The sequence below is a fragment of the Silurus meridionalis genome, chromosome 5 (assembly GCF_014805685.1).
Source record: "Silurus meridionalis isolate SWU-2019-XX chromosome 5, ASM1480568v1, whole genome shotgun sequence".
Lineage (NCBI taxonomy): Eukaryota > Metazoa > Chordata > Actinopteri > Siluriformes > Siluridae > Silurus > Silurus meridionalis.
Genome location: NC_060888.1, coordinates 9,136,980 through 9,159,067, shown reverse-complemented (window position 1 = coordinate 9,159,067; position 22,088 = coordinate 9,136,980). Strand labels below are relative to the sequence as shown.

The 22,088-nt window shown below is 34.7% G+C and overlaps 1 protein-coding gene across 2 annotated transcripts in view; it reads left to right on the top strand.

The window, feature by feature from the left end:
* Window positions 1-2,290: 2,290 nt before the first annotated feature.
* The window catches only part of flt4 (fms related receptor tyrosine kinase 4), a 39,311-nt gene continuing 19,513 nt past the window's right edge, over window positions 2,291-22,088 (top strand). The window contains exons 1-5 of one of the 2 annotated variants that reach the window (XM_046849238.1): window positions 2,291-2,760; window positions 15,673-15,766; window positions 16,879-17,147; window positions 19,915-20,039; window positions 21,570-21,744. In XM_046849238.1, coding sequence (XP_046705194.1) covers window positions 2,703-2,760; window positions 15,673-15,766; window positions 16,879-17,147; window positions 19,915-20,039; window positions 21,570-21,744 — 721 coding nt within the window. In that variant the 5' untranslated portion in view covers window positions 2,291-2,702. The remainder of the gene's footprint in view (window positions 2,761-15,672; window positions 15,767-16,878; window positions 17,148-19,914; window positions 20,040-21,569; window positions 21,745-22,088) is intronic. The other variant, XM_046849239.1, reaches the window with a different exon arrangement.

Sequence of the window (22,088 nt, the reverse complement as noted above, 5' to 3'; positions counted from 1 at the left end):
CCACAATACAAAGGGTAAGTACATTTGGTTAATTCGTTGCCAGAATTGATGTATATGTACTGTTTTCCTTCCCTCGCTATTAGTGAAGTGTACCGTATCTAATGAGTTCTGTTTCACCATGAGAGTGATTACTTTTCCCAAGATGCAGAAGCCAAATTAGTTTTAACCACATTAGCCAAATTAGTTAATTATCCATTCAATTGGGTTTGTGCACATGCAATTGGAAACACTGGGGCGTAGAGTCTCCTGACCACCATTGCATCCACCGTAAAATCCTTAATTAGTGGTGCCAGAGCCAAATTACACAATAAAAGAGTGAGAAAGATAAGAAAGAAAGATAAGAAGTGTGCATGCCTGCTTTTTAAGTAGGTTTTTGTTTCATGTTGTTTTCTCTTTTAGAATATCCTGTTATTTCTGCACACAGAGATGATCAATGAAGTGAACTTGTTCAAGATGAATACAGTAATTTTGAATTTGCCAGGTTATGAATATTGTTAATTAAAGATAATGTGATTCAATGTTTTTCTAAAGGATAAATACATACATATTTAAAATGCTTAGAGTATCAATCTATTTATCTATTAATTAAATAGTAGTTAGAATTTCACATTTATGTATTTAAGCTGGTTACATTTTCATGGTGCTATTTTCTGTTGCAATATTTGAATACTGATGTTAAATCGTAACTCATTATTAAGAATGATTACATTATATGGTGTTAATATTAATAATTAGCAACCGAAGAATTTACATCAATATTATGTAACTGATTAAAAAATCTTTAACAAGCAAGTTCTTGTGCTGCATGTGGAGCACAATCAATGCATTCAGCTGAGCAATTAAGGGGCTGCAGCCTTATTCTTTTAATGCATTTCTAGTCACTAAAAGGAAGACATAACCACTGACCTAGAAAGAGTTTATTGTGAGTATATTAACATGTATTTATTTGACAGATCTTTCATCCAAACCTTTTATTTGAACTACGGAAAATTGAATCTTGAAGAGCCACAAGGGCCAGCAATGCCTTAATGCATTGTTGTTTAATGTATGTTGTGTACAAGTCAAATCACATAACACAACTTTGGTAAATTGTCCTGTGTTTACGATATAGCACGGAGTTACTCTTCAGGGCCTGTTTCATTATACTTATTATATGATATTTTTTTGGAATTTGCAAAAATGAAGTAGTTATTTAATGGTGTTCACGTTAAGACCATTAACAATGAAAAATTTTTATAGTTTCAAAATCGGCCTTTTGACAATGCTATGTGACACACTCTCTCTCTCTCTCTTACACACACACACACACACACACACACACACACACACACACACACACACACACAAAGACAAATGCATGTGTCTTTGTTAACAGGCAAAGTTCATTTATATTTTTATAGACTATTGACTATTCTCCTTAGCACTTATTCTTCTGCTTCTAAGCGTTAAGGAGATTCTTGTGATCACCAACTCTAGCACATACACTGGGTGTGTTCCTCCAAGCACGTTTCCAACTCCAACTGTTAAGCAGCAGTGCCAAAATAACTATGGAGCAGAAACAGACTGATGAACAGTTTAGACCAAACTTTCTCGGTCATTACAGGAATATCAAAGTCTTCTTTTACAGGTGATCATTTTATATTGCATTTCAATGAATATTTGAATATTGAACAGACTAAAATAGGTGATTTTGCTCAGTAAGTGGCTATAAGTGCTCGATGTTGTGCCCATTAGTTCACACAAAGTGGGAAAAGTATAGGAGCTTGTATATTTTATTATGCTCAAGTGAAAACCATTCACTTCATGCATACATTTTTTAAGTCTACATGTTATCTTTTTGTGCACTGAATAAACCTAAGGAAAGCTTAATAAATTAAGCAACTGATTGTATATTAGCAACTAAATGTCTGTGATAACAGACTTCCGAAACTTAAAAAAAAAAGAAATCTTCATCATTTGTGAGTTAAAGTTCTTTCTTGCTTTGAAACTTGACTCAAGATTTCCCCTTATTAGGATCATAATGGATCTAAGAGCTTATACTGGGAACAATGGGTATATACACTCAGTACCTGTCAGTCCATCACTGGGCAGAATGCACACACTGGGCATCAATGGTATCAATATTGTCCTAAATGAATTCAGAATATTCTGTAACAGATGATTAATAAGTTAAAATGCTGTAAATAATCTTTCAAATTCTTTATAAATACACATTTGAATTGTATGTAGTTTGTAACTCTGTACTGTCATTATAGCATTTTGTTACTATGGAGGAAACGTTTATGGCTTTTACACACTCTCAGTGCGTGCTTGCGCGCGAATAAGTGTGTGTGTGTGTGTGTGTGTGGGTGTGGGTGTGTGCGTCCTGAAGGTCCGACCCTCAGCCCGCGGCCCCCAGAGCACTTCATCAAGCAACAGGCTGGACGAGAGGAGGAAAAGGAAACGAGTGTAAATCCTTTCAGGTCCACATGAATCTCATTTGTACACTTGGAGAAAAGGCCGCATGTTGTCTCTCTGTCTTCCACACATCCTTTCCCTGGTAAGGATAGAGAGAGAGAGAGAGAGAGAGAGAGAGAGAGGCGGTTTACCTGAACGCTCTTTTCCTTCGGATTTACCTTCCGGTGAATTAAATGAGTTCAGAATAACGCATGCAATTTTGTTGCAACTTTTAAAAAACCCACCTGAATTGTGGAAACCTGGAAATGAAGAGAGACTGGATGCTTTTCGGCAGAATTTGGATCGGGATCGCCTCTATCTCAGGTGAGTTTGCGACTTTGCGACAATGGAAAGTTGAGCGCAAGTTTGGAGTAAAAGTTTGCAGCGGGCTTGGCGCAGTTACTGTTATTCATATCCATCAACTTATTGTTTCAATGTTCATCTGATTACATCCTAATCGTCTTTAAGCACCGATTCCAAAGCACTTAGTTTGCATTACACCCTTACATACTGTAGGGATGTTTTTCATTTACATGGTATATATTTTTTTTTACCTGGCAAATGCATCACTGTGTGTATTTTAATATCATAAAATACATGCACATTTTTTAAGATGTTCAAATCACAGTTTCTGTTATGCCATTTGGTGGGTTAACTTCACTTTAAAGTTTGCTTCATCAGTAATGGAAATTGAGCATGCTCCATTGATTGATAGAAATGGCGTATGCAATGTTGGAATTGATGGAAATGGACAATGCTCCAAGTGCAATTGCCATGGATAATGAAAAGAAAAAAAAAAAAAAACAGATTTTGCACATTTCCAAACAGCCATGAAGTCATGAAGGATTAGGCAACTGCAGTGATACTGATGAGTAAAGTATGGATGTTGGTTGACAAGCTTCAGAGCATCTCCTAACTATTCCTGTGTCACTAGAGGGAGCCTTGTCTTTAATTTAACTGCCAATTATCTATGATCACTGGACACTAACATCTTAAAATGATTAATGATACTGAAATTGTGTTGGAGTAAACAGATTTTGACAAGAAGAAAATTAATCACAACAAACTAGGCCATTCGGGGTTGTTTACCCATGAATACACAATCCAATTTTACGTCAAACCTTCACATCACCGATTGTGCTAGAGAAATAGAGAAATCAGATGGACTGAGCAGGTCGAAATAATAGGAACTTGATGATGATTGCTTCACATATAGCCTTTATGACTTATTGCCTGTTTGTTGTCATAATTGTTCTTTTTTTTGAATCAGCCGTTGGCATTAAAATCAGCGCTCTTCATCTATTATTATATTCGTGCATTCTTTTTCATTGCGCTGCACAAAGCACCGCTCCATTATTACACACAAAAGCATCTTCTTTCTAAATTCGAAATAAAGGTATTTCGACTCAGTTAGGGTTTGTGTTGTTGCTAGGTTATACACACCAATCCCTGCACTTTGTGATGCTGAAAGATCCTTCAGCATCAGAATTCTACAATCACAAGAAAGTTGAATATCTCCCCACTAAGAAATCCCCCCCAAATGCAAACCACATGGAAACCTGTTGACTCATGCAATTGGGCTGCCTATTTTTTGTACCAAAGACTGGGTCTGGGTATTAGACATGCTCCATAAGTTTTTGATGCATTTCTTAATCTCAGTCTACCATGTTTTATATTTTATATATAATTACAGTGCACAAATATTTCAACAGGGAAAAGAATGAATAAAATGTGCAAGCAGTGATAGTAAAAATTTTATGATGAGACTGACAGAAGAGAAAGTCTGACCATATATGTAGATTAACTTTCTAACTCAGGAGTTATAAGTAAGTGGAAACTGAAACAGTGAAGTCTATGCTGGTGAAGTAAAACCAAAGTTTTTTTCCTCTGAAGAAATAGCCTAATCTTCACTCAAAGTGAATTACACAGTTTCAGATTCATTTACCGAAAAAACCCCTTTGGTCTTTTAGTATAAGTGAGTTTAAAGTAAATGAGGAACTAAAAGCTAAGAATATCAAACCTTGCTCAACAAATAAAAGCCTAGAGCAAGAACAATGCTAACAATTGCTAAATGCCAAAAGATAAAGTCCTGATTAGCTGATTTAACTTTATTTAACGCAGCTCTAAGAATAAACATGTTTAAACTAGTCAAAATGAGAATACAACCGTGAAGTGGGCCTTTCATTCAACACTGGCTTCAACACACTAACTATCTGAACATACATTTATCTTATGATTCAAAAGCCTCCTGTCTTCTATGTCAAGCAACATATTTATTTTATGTGTTAAACGCTATCATCTGGGTGATTAAGAACAACTTAAAGCTTAGTAACTGATGCTTTGCTCCACATGGTATGGGGTGTTTGAAGTTAGAATCATTATCAGGTTGGAATTCTTGAGTTTTAAGTGTAATCTAGTGCCTTGTGGTCTGAGTGGTGAGCTAATATCCATGTCTTCGCTAATGAGATCCAGAAAAGACGAGATTCATGTGCTATTCACACGGCCTCCAGCAGGTATAAAGCCCCACAGAGCCTGTATTCCTTTCCAGACTTTATTTGTATTTGGACTGATTTATGTTTAGGTTTTTCCTTTGTAATATTGTAGCTGTAGGTCAGGTGAGAAAACGCTTCTCAGTCACGTAAAAAAGGCACCAGTATAAACAGGTTTTGGAAGGAGTGTGTATCGTGCTATGTACTGGTCTGGTGCTTTTTTAGGGGTTGTATTGCTATCGCATGCCCACTTGTTCCCAAGACTGGCTTCAGATCCTGACCAGTATAAAGCAGTTACTACAAAAACATGAATGAATTATAAGCATTAGTTATTATTTGAGGAAGATATAAGCTTAATAACACATAATCTTAAAGCAAATGTTTATTTTAAACATTATTTAACATGATTTAAACAGAGAGTAAGTATTGATTTTAAATAAAAGTTGTTCCCCAATGTTATATGTATAAAGCATTGCAAAGTAAACTGGTGATCTTGATATTGTTTAGTTCACTGTTTATCTTTATAAAATCTTTGGTTAATTTTCATGTACTCAGATTGGTTGTAAATGACCATATAAATTAGCTTGTTGATATCAGAATAATCTTAAAATACTGTTTGTAGTTTTTTTTTTTTATTTGTCATTATAGCTTCAATACTACCTTGTACCTAATTTTGTACCCAGCATGCCATTTTATTGAGGTCAATGAGCGTTCAGGGGAAGGAGAATATTTGGTGGGGTTGGAGGATACTGCCAACTTCCTCCTGGTCTCCCACGCCCATTCTATTATCCGTCCTACATACCTCCTTTTGACCCTTCTGTCTGTTTTTATGGCTGCATCATCATCACTGTCCAGAGGGATATTTCTTTGCTTAAAGGTTTCTCTGATATCTCTGAAGATTTAGTGGCAATGTTCACTTCAGTAATGTCTCAGCTATGTCACCCTGATTCCACCCCTATAGTGAAATAGAAATTGAAAGAGAAGGAAAAAGACAAGATATTCTTTTGAGTCAAGAACAGAGAAAAATGTCAATAAAATCCTTCCCTATTTGCTTAATAGAATATATTTGTAACCTAATAATAAACATTACAGGATTAAAACATGATGACAAATAATTAAACATGGACAACAAATAAGTGGACATGAGTATTTAGCATTCTCATATATATATATATATATATATATATATATATATATATATATATATATATAATATATAAGATAAGATAAACCTTAAGATAAGATAAACCTTTATTTGTCCCGCAGTGGGGAAATTTCTCTCTATATATTTTCTCTCTCTCTCTCTCTCTCTCTCTCTCTCTCTCTCTCTCTCTCTATTTTATATATATATATATATATATATATATATATATATATATATATATATATATATATATATATATATATATATATATATATATATAATTTATTGATGTAAAATAAAACTAAAATATAGAATACCTGGGACTTCTTTTCTAGTATATTTACAAGTGCTTGCCTATTAAAGTACACGGTTATATATATATATATATATATATATATATATATATATATATATATATATATATATATATACTAGTGTATTTTTAAAATACTAATATATTTATATTTAAATATATTTAGACATTACAGTATATCAAATGTAACTCTACATTTCTCCAAATTAGTGTGTTTATTGTAAATGTGATAGTAGATTTAAAATAATTGTTAATTTAGCAGGTTTGAGAACAGTGTGAGATGTTAAGAATTAAGAGGCATGAAGATTACTGGACTTTTTTGTCTCAGGATAAAAACCATGGGATGCCTTAATGATTACATAGATGTCAAATGACTAATTTTCATTAGATTTCAAAGCTGCCTAAGATAAAGTACAGAGATAACATCTCTTTAGATTTTTTGGGGGGATTTTTTTTTTCTTGTTTAATGTATTTGTTCTGTAGAGAATTTCTTGAATTTCTGAAAATGTAGGTTATTTGGACCTTATTATGGGAACCTTTTTTAAAAAAAATATGCCCCCCTGCAGTATAGGTACTTGTGTGTGACACTTACACAACAATCCCACTGACCCACATCATAAAATGCTAATTTAACTAGGTCAAGGGAAGGAACTCAAAATCAGTTTAGGTGCATATATCTAGCTTTGACCTGTGACCCTGTAGTTCATGAGAATCCGAGGATTCTGTGGTTCTTCCGCAGTTGTCAATGGGAAATGCTGTTCCTTCTAACCTTGCGGGGAGGAGAATGAAGCAGTTATGGGATGCACGTGATGACAATTGAAAATGCGCTGTGGACAGCCAAGCACGTCCTGTGTGGCCGTCGGCACAGGTACAGGAAATTGTAGTCAGGAGATGAGTGTGGCACGTAGGAAGCAAACCCTGATGTGTCCCCCACCTCCCCTGAAACATCCTCACTTCACATCAGGTTCAGCCAGGATATAGGAAGGGCACTTGTATGCAGATAAATCTGCACAAAAGGGATTTTGAGCCTTCTTTGGCTCCCATCCTTCACAGACAACAAAGGAATCAAAGTTTGCACTGGCCTTGTATGCAGTAGACAAAAGGTTTATTCCCTTTATTTTTTGTGATGTGTGTGCTGCAGTTTTGACTAAGCTCCTCCCTAGGGAGCAAGAGATGCTGACTCTTGTTAAGTGGAGGAGGTCTGTTCTTTGGCCTGGCTGCCCCTCTACTGCTGGCCGGACACAGTGCTATTTCAGTGCATGCCAATACTGGCTTTAAGCCTCACTGTCTGACTGAAATGTTAGGGTTTGGCCTTGTCAAAGCATGTCCTACAAGTTAAAAAAAGCACAGTGCTGTCGTCCATTTGTGTAGTTTTCCTGACACTAAGGTTGGGGCCTCATTCATGTCTTTGTATGTGGCCATTAAATGTATGCATTTATGATGGTCAGACCCTCCGTTTATTGATTAGTATTTCAACTATTGTGAATAGAGAAAAAGAGGAAGGAAACCAGGACATTTACTGTATAGGACAAACAATAACTTATCAAAGGCATCCCAAAGTCACAATATTTCCATTCATGTAGCACAAAGAGAAAAACCTACTGCAATGCTGCTGTATTTTGTAAAGATAGGCAGTGTATATGCCCCCTGTCTTCTATGATTTGGACCAGAAGTCAATCAAGATGACAGCATGACTTCACTTCTCTGACAAATTGATGCTGCAAGCTGTTTATTTTAGTCATCTTAGAAACCACTGGCGAATCGCACATCTGTTGCATGACAGGGTGTGTGCAAGGTTGGTGAAACTTCTGGAATTGCATTGTAAATAGAGAAAAAGCTCATTTACTACTACAGAATTGAACATGCACAGTTTTTTTTTGTTTGTTTGTTTGTTTGTTTGTTTTTAAGAAATGTAAGAATTTAATATAACCGTAGCTCATGTGAATCGGCATTTTATTCTTTTTTTATGCTAATGGAATAAATCCCCACTGTGTTTGTTGTGTCAATCTCTTAATGAATATTTAATGAAGTTCTCACCTCCCAGAGAAATGCATAGTTAATGTTCTGATGAATCACGATTGGGATTGTTCAGTATGTTTCTGAAACACATAACATCTTTCCCATATATTAATAGGATTCTATTTTGAACCTTTTCTCAGCAAGCACTACAAGATGCAATGGTTAATGGCAGTAGTAGTGCTCCTGTTTTCACATTTGATGACAGATTGGACCAGTCTTGTGACTGATTGGATTTTCTCATATTTGTCCAATTTACGTCTTGTGGTTTCATAAGTAAGTAAATAAGTTAATCTATCTGTCTATTCATCTATATCTATACTGTCATGTTCATCCTGAACATGTATGGTGGGATTTTAGAATAGCTGCACAAAAATGAATGCTCTCAAACATTAATGAACTGAAGAAAAGAAGAGCCAGTATACATTGCATGTTGCTGCCAAAAAGCATGTCAGTAACCTGCCTATATTCTTCATTGCTGATTAGTTATTAAAATATATATTTTTAAAGATATTCATAACAGTAAAAGGAGTAGGAAATAGAGAACAATCTACTCTACTCTTCTCACCTTCTACGGTCAATTTATCCTAATACAGGCACAAATATGAGATTGTTCAGATTCATGTTACAGAAACTCTTGCACCTTTAGTTAATCTTATAAACATGAATAATAATTTTACTTACTCATCAAGTTGGCTGCAGTACAGGCACAAATTCCCATCATCACAGATAAGTTAAAATGTATTAAATAGACATAGAATCTTCTAGAACTTAAAATTTAATTATTGAAAAAAGACATTTTTCACAGAAGGCAATGTTTCTACATTATTATACTATAATGCAGATTAAGCATGTAAAAAAGTAAAACTGCCACCTTGTAAAACATGCAGCTTGTTTTTGCTACAGATGCTACTTTTCCCCCTGTTTACCTTCTTGTATATTTTTCTACATCTGTACAGTGAAAAAGGGGAATGTGTGGTTGGTCAGATGTAATAGAAAATATTATGTATAGTATACCTAAACATATTACCAAAGTGTGATTTCATTCTTATAATTAGTTTATTTTAAACAAATATCTAATTTACTATTTTGAATTATTTGGCTTGAATGTGAAATAATATGAGAAATAATCATCTTAAAACAATCCAATCACAGTATTAGTACTGTAAGTGCTAGGATGTTTTCACTGACAAAAAATGACTAGTAGTCAAAATAGCTTAAACATTCACTTGTGTGGCCTGATGGTGTAGAGGGCAGCATCGGTACCACATGACTTCAGGAAATTTGGTTGATTTTCAGATCGAGTGATTTATTTTTATTCCGGGACTCAATCAAATGATGCTGAAAACAAACTGTGTACATTTATTCATCTGGAATCAATGTACACATTCCATCAAGTAATTTTTATGTAAGTAAGTTTTTAGTTTTTCAGGGTAATTTCATATTAGAAACAAATTTCAAGATTATTGCATTATAAGTATGAAAACAGAAATGACCATCTGTTCAGGATCACTTTAGTATTCACAACAGTTGGAGATTTTTGAGTTGCTTTCTCAAGTAGTGGACACTAATTGAGAAACTGTAATTTTGAAATGCCCCTAAATCAGCCCCCCTTGCCAGTCTTTTCCAGTCAGCAATTCACCTGATCCACTTATTTTTGGAGGATATAAGCCCATGATGGAAACTTATACATCTTCATACAAAAAAAAGATATTATAGATGAGATCTGGTATATATAAGATGTGGCAGCTCATACTGTGTGCTTAATATTACTTTACATAAATCATGCCCAGCCATCATGCTGACCCAGCAAGAGGTCTCCCAGTGTGGGATCTATGGGAACGTAGATAATCTTTGACCACATGGAAGCACAGCACTGCAATGTAAGATATGCATATGCCTGCTCTTTCTTTATTCTGAGCTGCCATAATAATGTCCTGTTTAGGCAGATGGTCGTGTGAAAGCATAGGTTCAAATTACTTCTAACATGCCTGGCTGCATGTGTCAAATAGAGACATGAGGTATGTAATGGCCTGCAGCTCGTATAGAGTAAAGGGTGAGGCATGCACACATGCATTTCATTTTTAATGCATAGACGTTAATGCTAACAAAGCCTCTAATAGCATTAAAAAAACCTTTAGGATTTTCCTATAGAAACAAACGATGTGAGATGTTCTTTTTCGACCCTTACAACACTGAACTATTTTACGGGAGACAGAAAAGTATCTGTATGTAAGGAAAGCAGCTGAAATATTTGTAAAATCCATCAGCACCCTTTGACTGTTGCCTTTAACAGTATCAACATTCAGTCAACACTTCGTTCATAGCAGATCCAATATTCCCTGCCACTCCCTCACCCAATCCTGCAGAGTTACAACAAAACTCTGCTGGCTTTGCTTTTATTTCCTCTCCATTTTAATCTTCCACTTATTTCCTCACAGTTTAATGCCTGCTTTATGATCTGGCTATCTTAGTAATGGTGGATCTTACAACGTCAGACATTCCTGAAGGGTTATAGCCTTTTACGGTGTTTTAAAATTTCACAAATGTTTAGACATCTAAATACTTCAGCAATATCTCTATTGTAAAAACTACCCAAATTAAAAATTATTAGTCATCAATCAGGATTGATGCATTAATCTACATAATTTAAATTGAACAATATATAAAGAAAAAAATTACTAGGCATACCGTTATAGGAAAGGTATCAGTAATAGGGTATGGCCCAACTCAAATGGAATTTAATTCCTTTGACTACATGTCCTTTATGAGTTTCTCCTCCATTTAAATTCACAAAAAATCTTTACTAATGTTAAAATGTCAAATCTATTCGTGTTTATTACTTTATTACTGTTTCTGTAAAATGTGCAGCAATAAATTGTTGGTGTTACTTAACCAACCTCTCTTTTTTTTTCTGTTAAAGTTAAGAAAAAGCAACAGAATTTTACAAGACTATTACAACATACTTCCACTGGATTCCATCAATGTCTGCTTACAGAAAACCTCACTAGAACCGAATTCTTTTCCAATAATAGCACATTTTTAAACAAATCATTTGTAATAAACCTTTGTAGAGAAGTTATTTAATTTCTCATTCTCATTCTAATTAGTTAATTAAATTTGATCTCCTACACAATGTGTTTGAATGATAAACATTTTGAGGCTTTATTAAGCAAGTAAAATCGAAAGGAGACACAATTCTACTCTGAAGTGCTCAGTAATCCTAAACTGCTTTAATTTCTAAAGCATATTATTAGACCAACTCATGTATATGCTTTTGCATAAATGTTTCTATTAAGAGAAAAACACAAACATATAACAAGAAGACATTATCGTTATTCGTTTTATTTCATTATCAGGTGACTTATATTCAAGCATTGTCTATCAGGTCTGTAGAGCACAACTGTCATAGGAACAACTTTTGAAGGTTTTTTTTTTTAGTTTGTCTTATAAACAGATATTTTTTTTACATATTTACTCTTTTTTTCAAACAATTGTCAAATACATGTAAATATTTGCATACCATTGTATATGCTTGCTACTTAGGGTGCAATATATTGTAATTTAAGAATGTAAATTGTGCACTATATCAGTAGATGAACACAGGGACATGATAAATGCAGATGAACCTGGCACAATGTTTAATCATAATTGGTGATTCCAAACACCATAGCTAAAAGGAATATATCAGAATGTAATTACTAACCTATTGCACTTATGTCACATGCTATAGCAAAGAATTTTCACACATGGTGCCTGGATTTTGTATAGAAAGCACCTGGACCGAATAATGTCATAAATCTTATTTTGGGGGGGTCTGGGGAGATCCTTACTGTGAAAGCAAACATGCCTCCAAAACTGGCATTGTGCCAATGAATGTGTCCCCCCTAGAGATCAGCTTTCTGCCTATGCTTCATAAAAATCAATTAGAAAGCTCTCAGTTTAAAGGCCACAGCCTTGACTGGGAGTACTTTGGTCTATGGACAATTGAACGGAAGATGTGAAGCACTCAGGGTCAAGGTGATGACTTTAGTCTGAAGGCCTGTCTTTTATTCTTCAGAAGAATTTTGTTTATAACCTTTGTCAGGGTTTTGTAAATTGTTCTCAAACATATTGGAGACGTGGAGTGGGTTTCCTCTGACTTGTCACCCACAGCATGCTGCTGTTTATTTAAATAACCACAAACTAGTCCAAAGCCGCAGAGACAGAAGGAGACCCTTGGGTCCTATACTTTAGCAGCAGGAATTGGATAGCTCAGCTCTCCATGGTGAGGCAAGTCATTATGTCTTTGAAAAGGCCAGACAGCAGGCTGGGACTCAGCAGGTTTCTGCTTTTGAAAAAGATTGCATTTTGTCATGCAGGGTAGATGATGTGTTTTCACTGACCTCACATGCTGTAAGAAACTTCTCAGTTGCAAAGACAGTGTTTTTTTTATTATTTAGTGTTTTTAGAAACAACTATATGAAATAATATGTTTTGGTAGTTCTATTATAGTGTAATTATAGCTAATATTAGTCTATACAACATGCTTATACCGTATACTGCTACATATTATTTTTTCTTCTAGAACAATATCTTAAATATGATAAACTCAAAAATTTGGCAGATAAACAAATGTGAATGACAAATTGCATGTAATTATTTTGTGGTTTTTGACATTGAATAATGCCCTTCTGTCATTTCCTGCTAGTGATACCCAGGCTGAATGCATTCATCCTTGAATGGTAGAAAAAAAACAGTCAAGACCTCAAAGAGAATGTTTGTTATTTACTGTACAGTATGTTTTCATTGCTAGAAAATGTATTTATCCAGTGGTGGCCGAAAACCACACAGATAGAAAAAAATTCCTCTGTAAATGCCTCTTCTTGTTACATAGCATTTTGGTTGGTATTGTTTTTATCCAGTTGATGTCCAAGAATAAATCCTCAGGGCTTAAGAAATGTTGCCAGCTGCTGCCAAGAGGCTCCGTAGAGCAGTATAAACACAGTTCCTAGACTCACATTCAAATATTTACAAAAGTCTATTGTAGGCTACAGAGGCAGGATGCATCTTAAGGGCTTAGACTATGAATGATTATGACATAAAATGCAGTTGTGCAGGAATGTTGCTTCTGATTGGCATGCAATGAGTATTATCATCAGTTGCCCTATAATCACTTGGGAACTCTTGGCATGGACACCTCGAACATTCCCCTGAAATTTTGATCCATGTTGTGCCTTCTGCAGTTCTTGCAGATTTTCAGGTGCACTTTTATGCTTTTATGTGCTTAATCTGTGCAGTCTCTGTAGTACTCTCTCATCGACAATTCACTTCCATTCTCAGAACAGCCATTCATTTTGGCTATTGTACCATTCTATGTAAACTCTACAGACTGTTGTACTACAGGCTGTTGTTCACAAACCCATCTGGCATCAACAATCAGGCCACAATAAAAAATACAGAGATCAAGATTTTTCCAATTTTGAAGGTTGTTGTGAACATTATCCTAAGCTCCTGCTCGTATCTGCATGATTTATGCACGGCACTGCTGCCACATGATTGGCTGATTAGATAATTGCATGAATAAATAGGTGTACAGGTGTTCCTAAAAAAGTGCACAGTGAATGTAGTTACAAAAGTAAACAATATACTTTATTACCGAACCTGGTAGTGAACGGATCTTGTGTTGTATGCTATAGACAACATTTTTTTATGTTCTAGATTATTTTGTACATTTATGTTTCCTCTTTAATCCAGATATCTTACTTAAAGAATAAACTGCTTTATGCTTTGCTTGCTGTAGCTATAAAATGCATTGTGGTTTTATATGCCTGGTACCACAGATATTTGTGGATTACAAATTCCAAATGAATGTAAAACAAGCATGTTAATTCCGTCTAAATTTAATTTTAATGAATTTATTTACTGTTGATAACTTATCTGAAGATTTAATGTTAAATCAGAGCTCAAGATCTTCATATATAGAAGAATATATCTACTCTTTCATCTCTGATTATATCCAGATGTGCCTGATGTGTCCTGGTGACATGTTCATCAGGTATGGTTCTTTAAAAGTTCATCTGTGAGTGCACTAATAATGGTTGGAGATCACTTGACATGTGTGCCGTGACCTTTAGCCTTTCTTTTACACATCTGACTCTTGCCAGCAGGGAAAGTCTTAATAGGCTCTTCAAAGATCAACCACTTTAAAAAAGGAATAAATCAAGCTCAGTCGCTTTGACTTACATATCAGTTATTGGTTATTCCATAGATTAATGTGGATTACCTGTCAGATTTAACGTATATCTTTAATAACCTCTAAATCCTATATATCTTTCTGCATACTTGATTCAGTACCAACTATATGTCATCTTAATGATATCATTTCTTCCCAGCTTTTGAAACAGCTGACACTCCCACTCAACCTGGTAAAACTTAACTCTGTTTTAATGAAAAAAATAATAAAATAGCCAGATTTATGTTCAGAATCTACCACATTCTGACCTTCTTGACCACTTTTATATCAGGAATTCATGACATTAAACTATGGATGAACTCTTATAAACTGATAGCACTGTTGCTTTACTTATTGGCTTTAGATTAACACTGATGGACTGTACTTTGGTATGACCACTGCTAACCTTGTGCTAGATAGGACACAGCTAAAATGCTTTATGGGGTCTATGTGAAATGTCCAATATTTTCTAAATATAATCTTTAATAATATGTCTGATCATATCTATGCTTTTAATGTACTTTACGCAGTTTACATTTTCTTTTAATTACTAATACTTCAAATCACTTTGGTTTGTTATCAGTTACACTGGCTAATGCGGTTAACATGCTATACATACATACATACATACTATTTATATTTCACATATAATATGTAAACTAAATGTCATACTTAAGGTTTAGGACGTCTTCGTCCTTACAGTCTCTGAACTGTTTATAGGGTGAATTTGTTTCCCAGAGAGTCCAATAAATAATTATTGGTCATGCTATTTGAGTGGAAGGGGTGGCATTATCTACTCTGCTGTCAGTTAGAGAGACACCAGTCATGCAAAAGCTATCATAAGCATCTGTCAGTGTAAAAGAGTACATTTTCATCTGAGAGTGTTCAGCTGCCCTGTGCTATATCATGGGCAGCATTTTCAAAAAAAAAAAAGCACATACTAACATTCTCCCAGCCAAACGTCTATTTTAACTAATTATAGCATAAATGGCGTGCTTGCCTTTTGACTTGCTGTTCAAATGATATCTTATGACTAAAGTTTCCTTTTTATTTGTCCCAGGTCTGGTAGCTGGGTTTTCTATGACCCCTCCTACTCTCAGCAGCAAAGACCAGCTCGTGATTGACGCCAGTGACACACTGACTATTACATGCAGGTAATTTCTGAGATTGACTTGAGGCAACTTTGTGCTTAGTATGTATGATAAGAATCCAGGATACACATGACATGTTTTTTTCTTAAGTAAACAACAAGAAATCATGACGGATTGGACCATATAGCCTTGAGGTTCTTTAGACATACGGGGAATGTTGCAGTTGGAAAGGAATGCAGAGAAAAGATTGAATCCATTTTCAGATAACGCCAGCGGCAATGTATCTTTGAACAAATGGGGCAGGGGTAGAGGGGGATGGGGGTATGCAGCTTCATTAATCTCTTGTTCATCTACAGCTGCCATAACCAGGAATCTACTAAATAAATTATTTTTCAGCAGTAGTATACATGTCAGTTTGGAAAAGAAAATATGCGTCATGGCAATGTAACAGTGTGAAAAGCATTATTTAACATTGCTCAAAATATTATTTATATGTATAAAAACAATACCATATTATATTTTTATGCTTGCTTTTGAAATACAGTGGAACCTCGATACTCACCACCTTGACACTCGCAAACTCGATAGTTTGCGACTTTTCATTTGAAACCGGATTAATAGTAATTTGCGAAAATTCTGGTAGTTCTCGAAAGTCCGGAGTAACATTTCAAAACAGAGTTTGTACTAATAAATTACATAAAAATGTTTATACAACCATTTTATTATTGTATTATTCATTTAAAGTAGTAAATAAAACATTTATGACAAGTAATTCACTTTTCAAGTTTACAGTACAGTACATGTACAATTCCCCTTGAAAAAGGAACCATCAAAAGAAGAGAGTCAAAACCTCAAGATTTTTTGTTACTCACGAGGGGTCCAAGAACGTAACCCCGTGCGAGTATCAAGGATGCACTGTACACAATATAACAATTGGTATGAAAATCTAGCACGTAAAAAAATTTAAAATAAGACATAAATCATTTTAAAAGTCTAATTTTCTTTACTCAGTGATACCCTATGTAAAAAGTGTAAAGCTGAACATTGCAGAAAATATCAGTGACTGCTTCCCAACAGTAACTTGTAAATAAGCAGGTCATTACACTAATACTTAAAACTAAATCTTTCTTGAAAGCTTTCAAAATGTTACTGACCTTTTTGATACCTTATCACAGGGGGCAGCACATTCTGGACTGGACTTGGCCAGAGCAGTCTCTTATAAAGGAGGAGTTCAGTGAGCAACATCAGCAGCAGTTGCTCATCCAGGATAAGAGAGCATTGTGGGTAAAGGAGTGCCAGGGGGAGCCTGGGAAACCATACTGCAAGATTCTGGTGCTGACCAAAAGCCAGAGCAATGACACAGGCTACTACAAATGCTTCTACCAGGACATTAAAGCTGTTATTGATGGGATCACATCTGTCAGTTTATATGTCTTTGTTCGAGGTAACTAGAAATAGTGTTTGTTTTAAGATTTTGTAATGACCAGTGTAACATAATTCTTCTTCAACAATGGTGCATTGCCAATGAATTTTGAACCCATATATGTCACTACATGTGTTTTTTTATATTAAATGGTTTAGATGGCATTAGTCATGTCATTTCCAATTGAAATTCGTCTTTTCCAGAATCCTCTAATTTATTGAATTTTTTTATTTACCTCCAGTTAGTCAATGTTCTGTTCTTGGCTAGCACATCCTGTTGTACAGTTTTTCTTTTCTTTGAGAAATAGACAAGGACATTATTAATGGTGGCCCTTGTTCAAACATTTTAAGAATATTAAATAGCATTAGAGCTTGAATATAACTTTTCAATTCTTAAGGGGTAAAAGTAAGAAAAGCAAATATCGGGGTTAATCTCCTGAAAAGACAGCCACACAGGTATTTTTCTACTTTGTTTTTGGCTTTTATGTTTTTCTAGGAGGAAAGAAGTCCTATTTTTCTTTATATCTAAATTCTCCCTTGCATAGTTGTGAAACGAACACACGTTTCTTGATTTCAAAATGAAAATTATTTTGGCAAGGGTTTTGCTTCATAAATGAAGCAAAATAAAGATTCAATTGACAAGTACTTGGGATTTTGTTTAAGGTTCAGTCATACTTAAATGGTATTTAGTGTTTTATATAGATATAACATTTCACCATATTTCCAGTCAAAATACAAATTGAATTTCTCAATATAATCTCTAAGCATATAATAAGTTACAGAGAAATACATTTTGTTGGAGAAAGACCCAGTATATTTGAATACAAGCCCTGGGGCACTCAGTGTTGGGTCTAATAAAGTCTTAATGATTCTTAATGTTCTTTGTTTGGAGACAGTTAGTACAATGCCATTAGGAAGTTTTGGAGACAGTATAATTTATCATGTAATTTTTGTAGCTGATCAGTATATTTTATACAAACTAAGAAAAGATTTAGTAATTTGCTACAACAAAAGACACACAATGGGGTAATGTTTATAAGCAGTTGATTTGTGTGCAGTATGTTTGAGTGTTGCTTTGAGCTCAAATAGAATTGCAATTTGTTTTGCATTTAAATTTACAAAGCCTTGCATGGTTTTCATTTCCTTTTCTGATGCCTTGCATTGAAAGCTGTCAATCAAGTGTTAGGGGTAGGACTAGATTACTGGGATTGTTTGTACTGGGAAGTGACGTCACTCACAGTCGACGGCCAACAAAGGAAAAGCCAATAATAGACGATTTTGCGGAATGTTTTAAACAATTTAGATTGTCAAGAAATTGTGAAGGACATTATGAATTTGAAGTTGATGGCAGTTCATACTGTACATGGATTAAGGTAAATACAGTTTTCATAAATGTATAAGCAATTGACCCTTTGCAAAAATCTGCCCTCCTTAGTTACTGTTGCAATGTCCCAAAAGCCATGCTGCCATGACAAGAACACTTGGAACAATCTCCATTGTTTAGAACATTCTGCAAAATCATCTATTACTGGCATTTCTCCTCTTGGACGTCAACTGTGAGTGATGTCACTTCCCAATACAAACACACACAATAATATAGTCCCACCCTGACACTTGATTGACAGCACATGAAATGCAAACCTTGCAAAGCTTTGGAAAATCAAAGGCATAAAGAATTGCAATTCCATTTGAGTTTTGGCAGGCAACACACGCAAGACAGAGAGGATTTGGATTGTATCACAATTTATGCATCGACACGTGGAAAACCCAATTTCAAATACAATTTGCAATTCCTTTTGAATATTTTCTGGAAAATCCTTCTATAGTATGGAAGCCTGTGTGCACTCATTAGAAAAAAAAACAGCAAAGTTAGAGATTCATAAACAGGTGCCCCACTACTTTGTCTGCCTTTGTGAAATGCCCAGTTATTTCTTCTGACAAGGTGTTGAAACAGTTTCCATAGATCTTACCAGGGGGCTAATCAGAAGCAGCTGAAATTACAGCTATAAATTAGGCAGAAGCATGAAGTAAGGCAGCATGTGGATTTGGTTAGGTGTCTTATCCCGTTCCTTGTACTCATTCCGTGCCTTGTACTCACTGCCTCCATCGTTCATTATCACTGGCATTATTCCACCAGAAGAGCCCTCAAAAAGGCACTTCTTCTTGCACTAATTTATTGTTGAAAACATTATTCAAGGGGTTTGTCTGTTTTTCCTGTTATGCCTGTATATGTGGACCACCAACAGACTGACACATAAGACTCCAGATTAGAGCTTTTGTTTGCACTCTGATAGACATTTTACTTTATATACAAAAATGTTTGGCCTACTTTAATGGAGTCTTTCCCTGAAGCACATAACACTCTATTATATTCAAAAAGCATCCCGCAGTGGAAAACAAAGCTTGGGGCAGTTTGCTGCACTCACACTTGACCTCTGACTGATCACTATATTAACAGGTTTGCAAATGGCTAAATAAAAATAGAAAAGGGTATATAAGCCCTGTTTCTTTGTTATGTAATGACAATATGAGCCACTTCATTATGTAGAGAGATATGGAGAGGGTGGCATAGATAGGAATCTTAATGCCATATGTTTTGTACTGATGTGGTCTGGTGGCAGCAATCTTTATATGAATATTATTTGGGTGTACAATGATTATGCCATTTGAGGTAAAATGTATATATTATGAGGCAAAGATTAGGTGTTTTTTTCATTCTTTATGATTTCTAACAGATCATGTTTTTTTGTGACTAATTTCAAAATCTTTATATATATTTTTTTATATAGACCCAGATCAACCATTTGTCAAGACAAGTGACAGTATGGAAACCATCTATATAACAACATCTGACACACATATAGAAATTCCATGCCTGGTCTCAGATCCTGAACTGAATGTCTCACTCTACTCGGTGGGTATGCCACCATGCTGCACATCACAGTAGTGGTGTGATTCCTGACGTTACTACCATTTGTGCATTGGACTGCTGACATGGTTGCCAGTTAAGCGTATAAGTGTAAATAGTAACATTACAAACAATAATCTGTAATTTGCACACATATGAGTGAGCATGAAGGGTATACAGAAGGGGGAAGTAGTGATAATAATTTCAATTAAAATATTGCATATCAAAAAGGTTCATTCAAGGACGTTTTAAACGATAAACCTCACCTGGTTGCTAGTTGCTGCAGATTTCACAAATTTGATTATTGTTATTTATTAACCAGCTATTTATTAATGCACTCTTATAAATAAACAACCCATTTTATACATTTGGTCTCAAGGTCAGGCACAATTCTAGCATATTTTTATTATACTGCATGAGAGACCAGCCATAATGAGAATTACTGACTGAATTAATTAACTGTAAAGTGTTTTTCAGAGTGCATTTCACTCAGGGGCACTTATTCGTCATCTCATTACACTTAAATGTTTTTATGAAAAAGTTAATGCATGCCAATTTGAGATTATTTCTGTCTCCTGCGTTCAATCTTTCAGGAAGTCTGGAGACTTTCCTCACAGTTCTTTCCCCACAGACATGCAGTCATATATATTTATATATATATATATATATATATATATATATATATATATATATATATATATATATATAAATGCTCTTTTATGAACACACTATTTCCCAAGGCTTCCGTTTAGATGAAACTTCACAATGCATTGCTGTTGGTTTTTGGGTACAAATGTGTTAAAATCATAATGTCACAAATCTGTTTAGATTTCACTGCTACATTTACATCTGAAACAGATGTCCAGAGAAATGTATAAAACCTACCAAATTTCCTGAAAACTGATACATTTTTATACAAATGTATCTAATAGACTGCATTTTCCATTTTTTATTTGCCATTTTTTGGTTAACATCTGAGACAGATGATTTTGTTGATATACAGATGGGCTGTTACACTATCCATTCTGAATGCCATTTAAATGGCATGATATCTGTACCTGTGAACATTTCCATTATGAATCTCCCAATGCATTGGGATGGAGTTTCACATCAAACAGGTTAAATTAGAGTTCATAGTTTTTCATTAGATTTTTATAAAATCGTAAACTACATTGTATGGCCAGAGAAAATATTTAAAAAATCTATAAGTATTTATTAAAGTCCACAAGAAGCGGAAATAGCATACAGACCAGAATAATGTTGAGCTACAGAAACCAGTTGCCATTACTTTCTATTTTAGTTCAGCAAAACCTTATGTCCACACAATGGTATTTAGCAAAAGCATTTGTGATAAACCACACATACTGTACATAGATATACATAGTCGTACAAGCATAAATGTTTATGTGGTTTGTTACGATTTTGTAGGTTGCTTATGGTGATGCTATGTAGCTTTGTGAACTATAACATGTTACCATTCAAACAGCATTAGCTTTAACCTTTTGACATTTTCCCCCTCATGCCTTTGTTTTGTAGTTAGATCAAACCACTGTTCCTTTTGAAAGCAAAGAGATCACGTGGGACAGCAAGAAAGGCTGGTCTGTTCCCAGGGATGTCATCTATCGTATGGCCATGATTTTTGGCTTTTTCTGTTCCCTGACATTACATGACAAAGAGTACAAGTCCAATGTCTACATTTTGATGGAAACAGGTGAAACTCTATTTGTATAGATATTTTTAGAAACATATACATCTCCATATAAATTGAGTGAAGTGAAAGTAATCATTTATTGTAAGCTGTTTTGGTCAAGTATGGGAATTTCCAAAGGATTAGCTTATAATAGCCTTTTAGTTGAAGTGAAAGAACATTAACATTACCCTCAACTTTTCTGGAAGGTTAATGAAGCATAAGACTAAAAATTGGCCCGCTTTAAGTACAAATATTGAATTTAACATGAGATAATGACATACAATTATGTAATATGGGCTTGGACTCAAGTAAGCAAATTAGTATTTATCAAAATATTATCTTCACAGGATTTTATTCAGGTTATT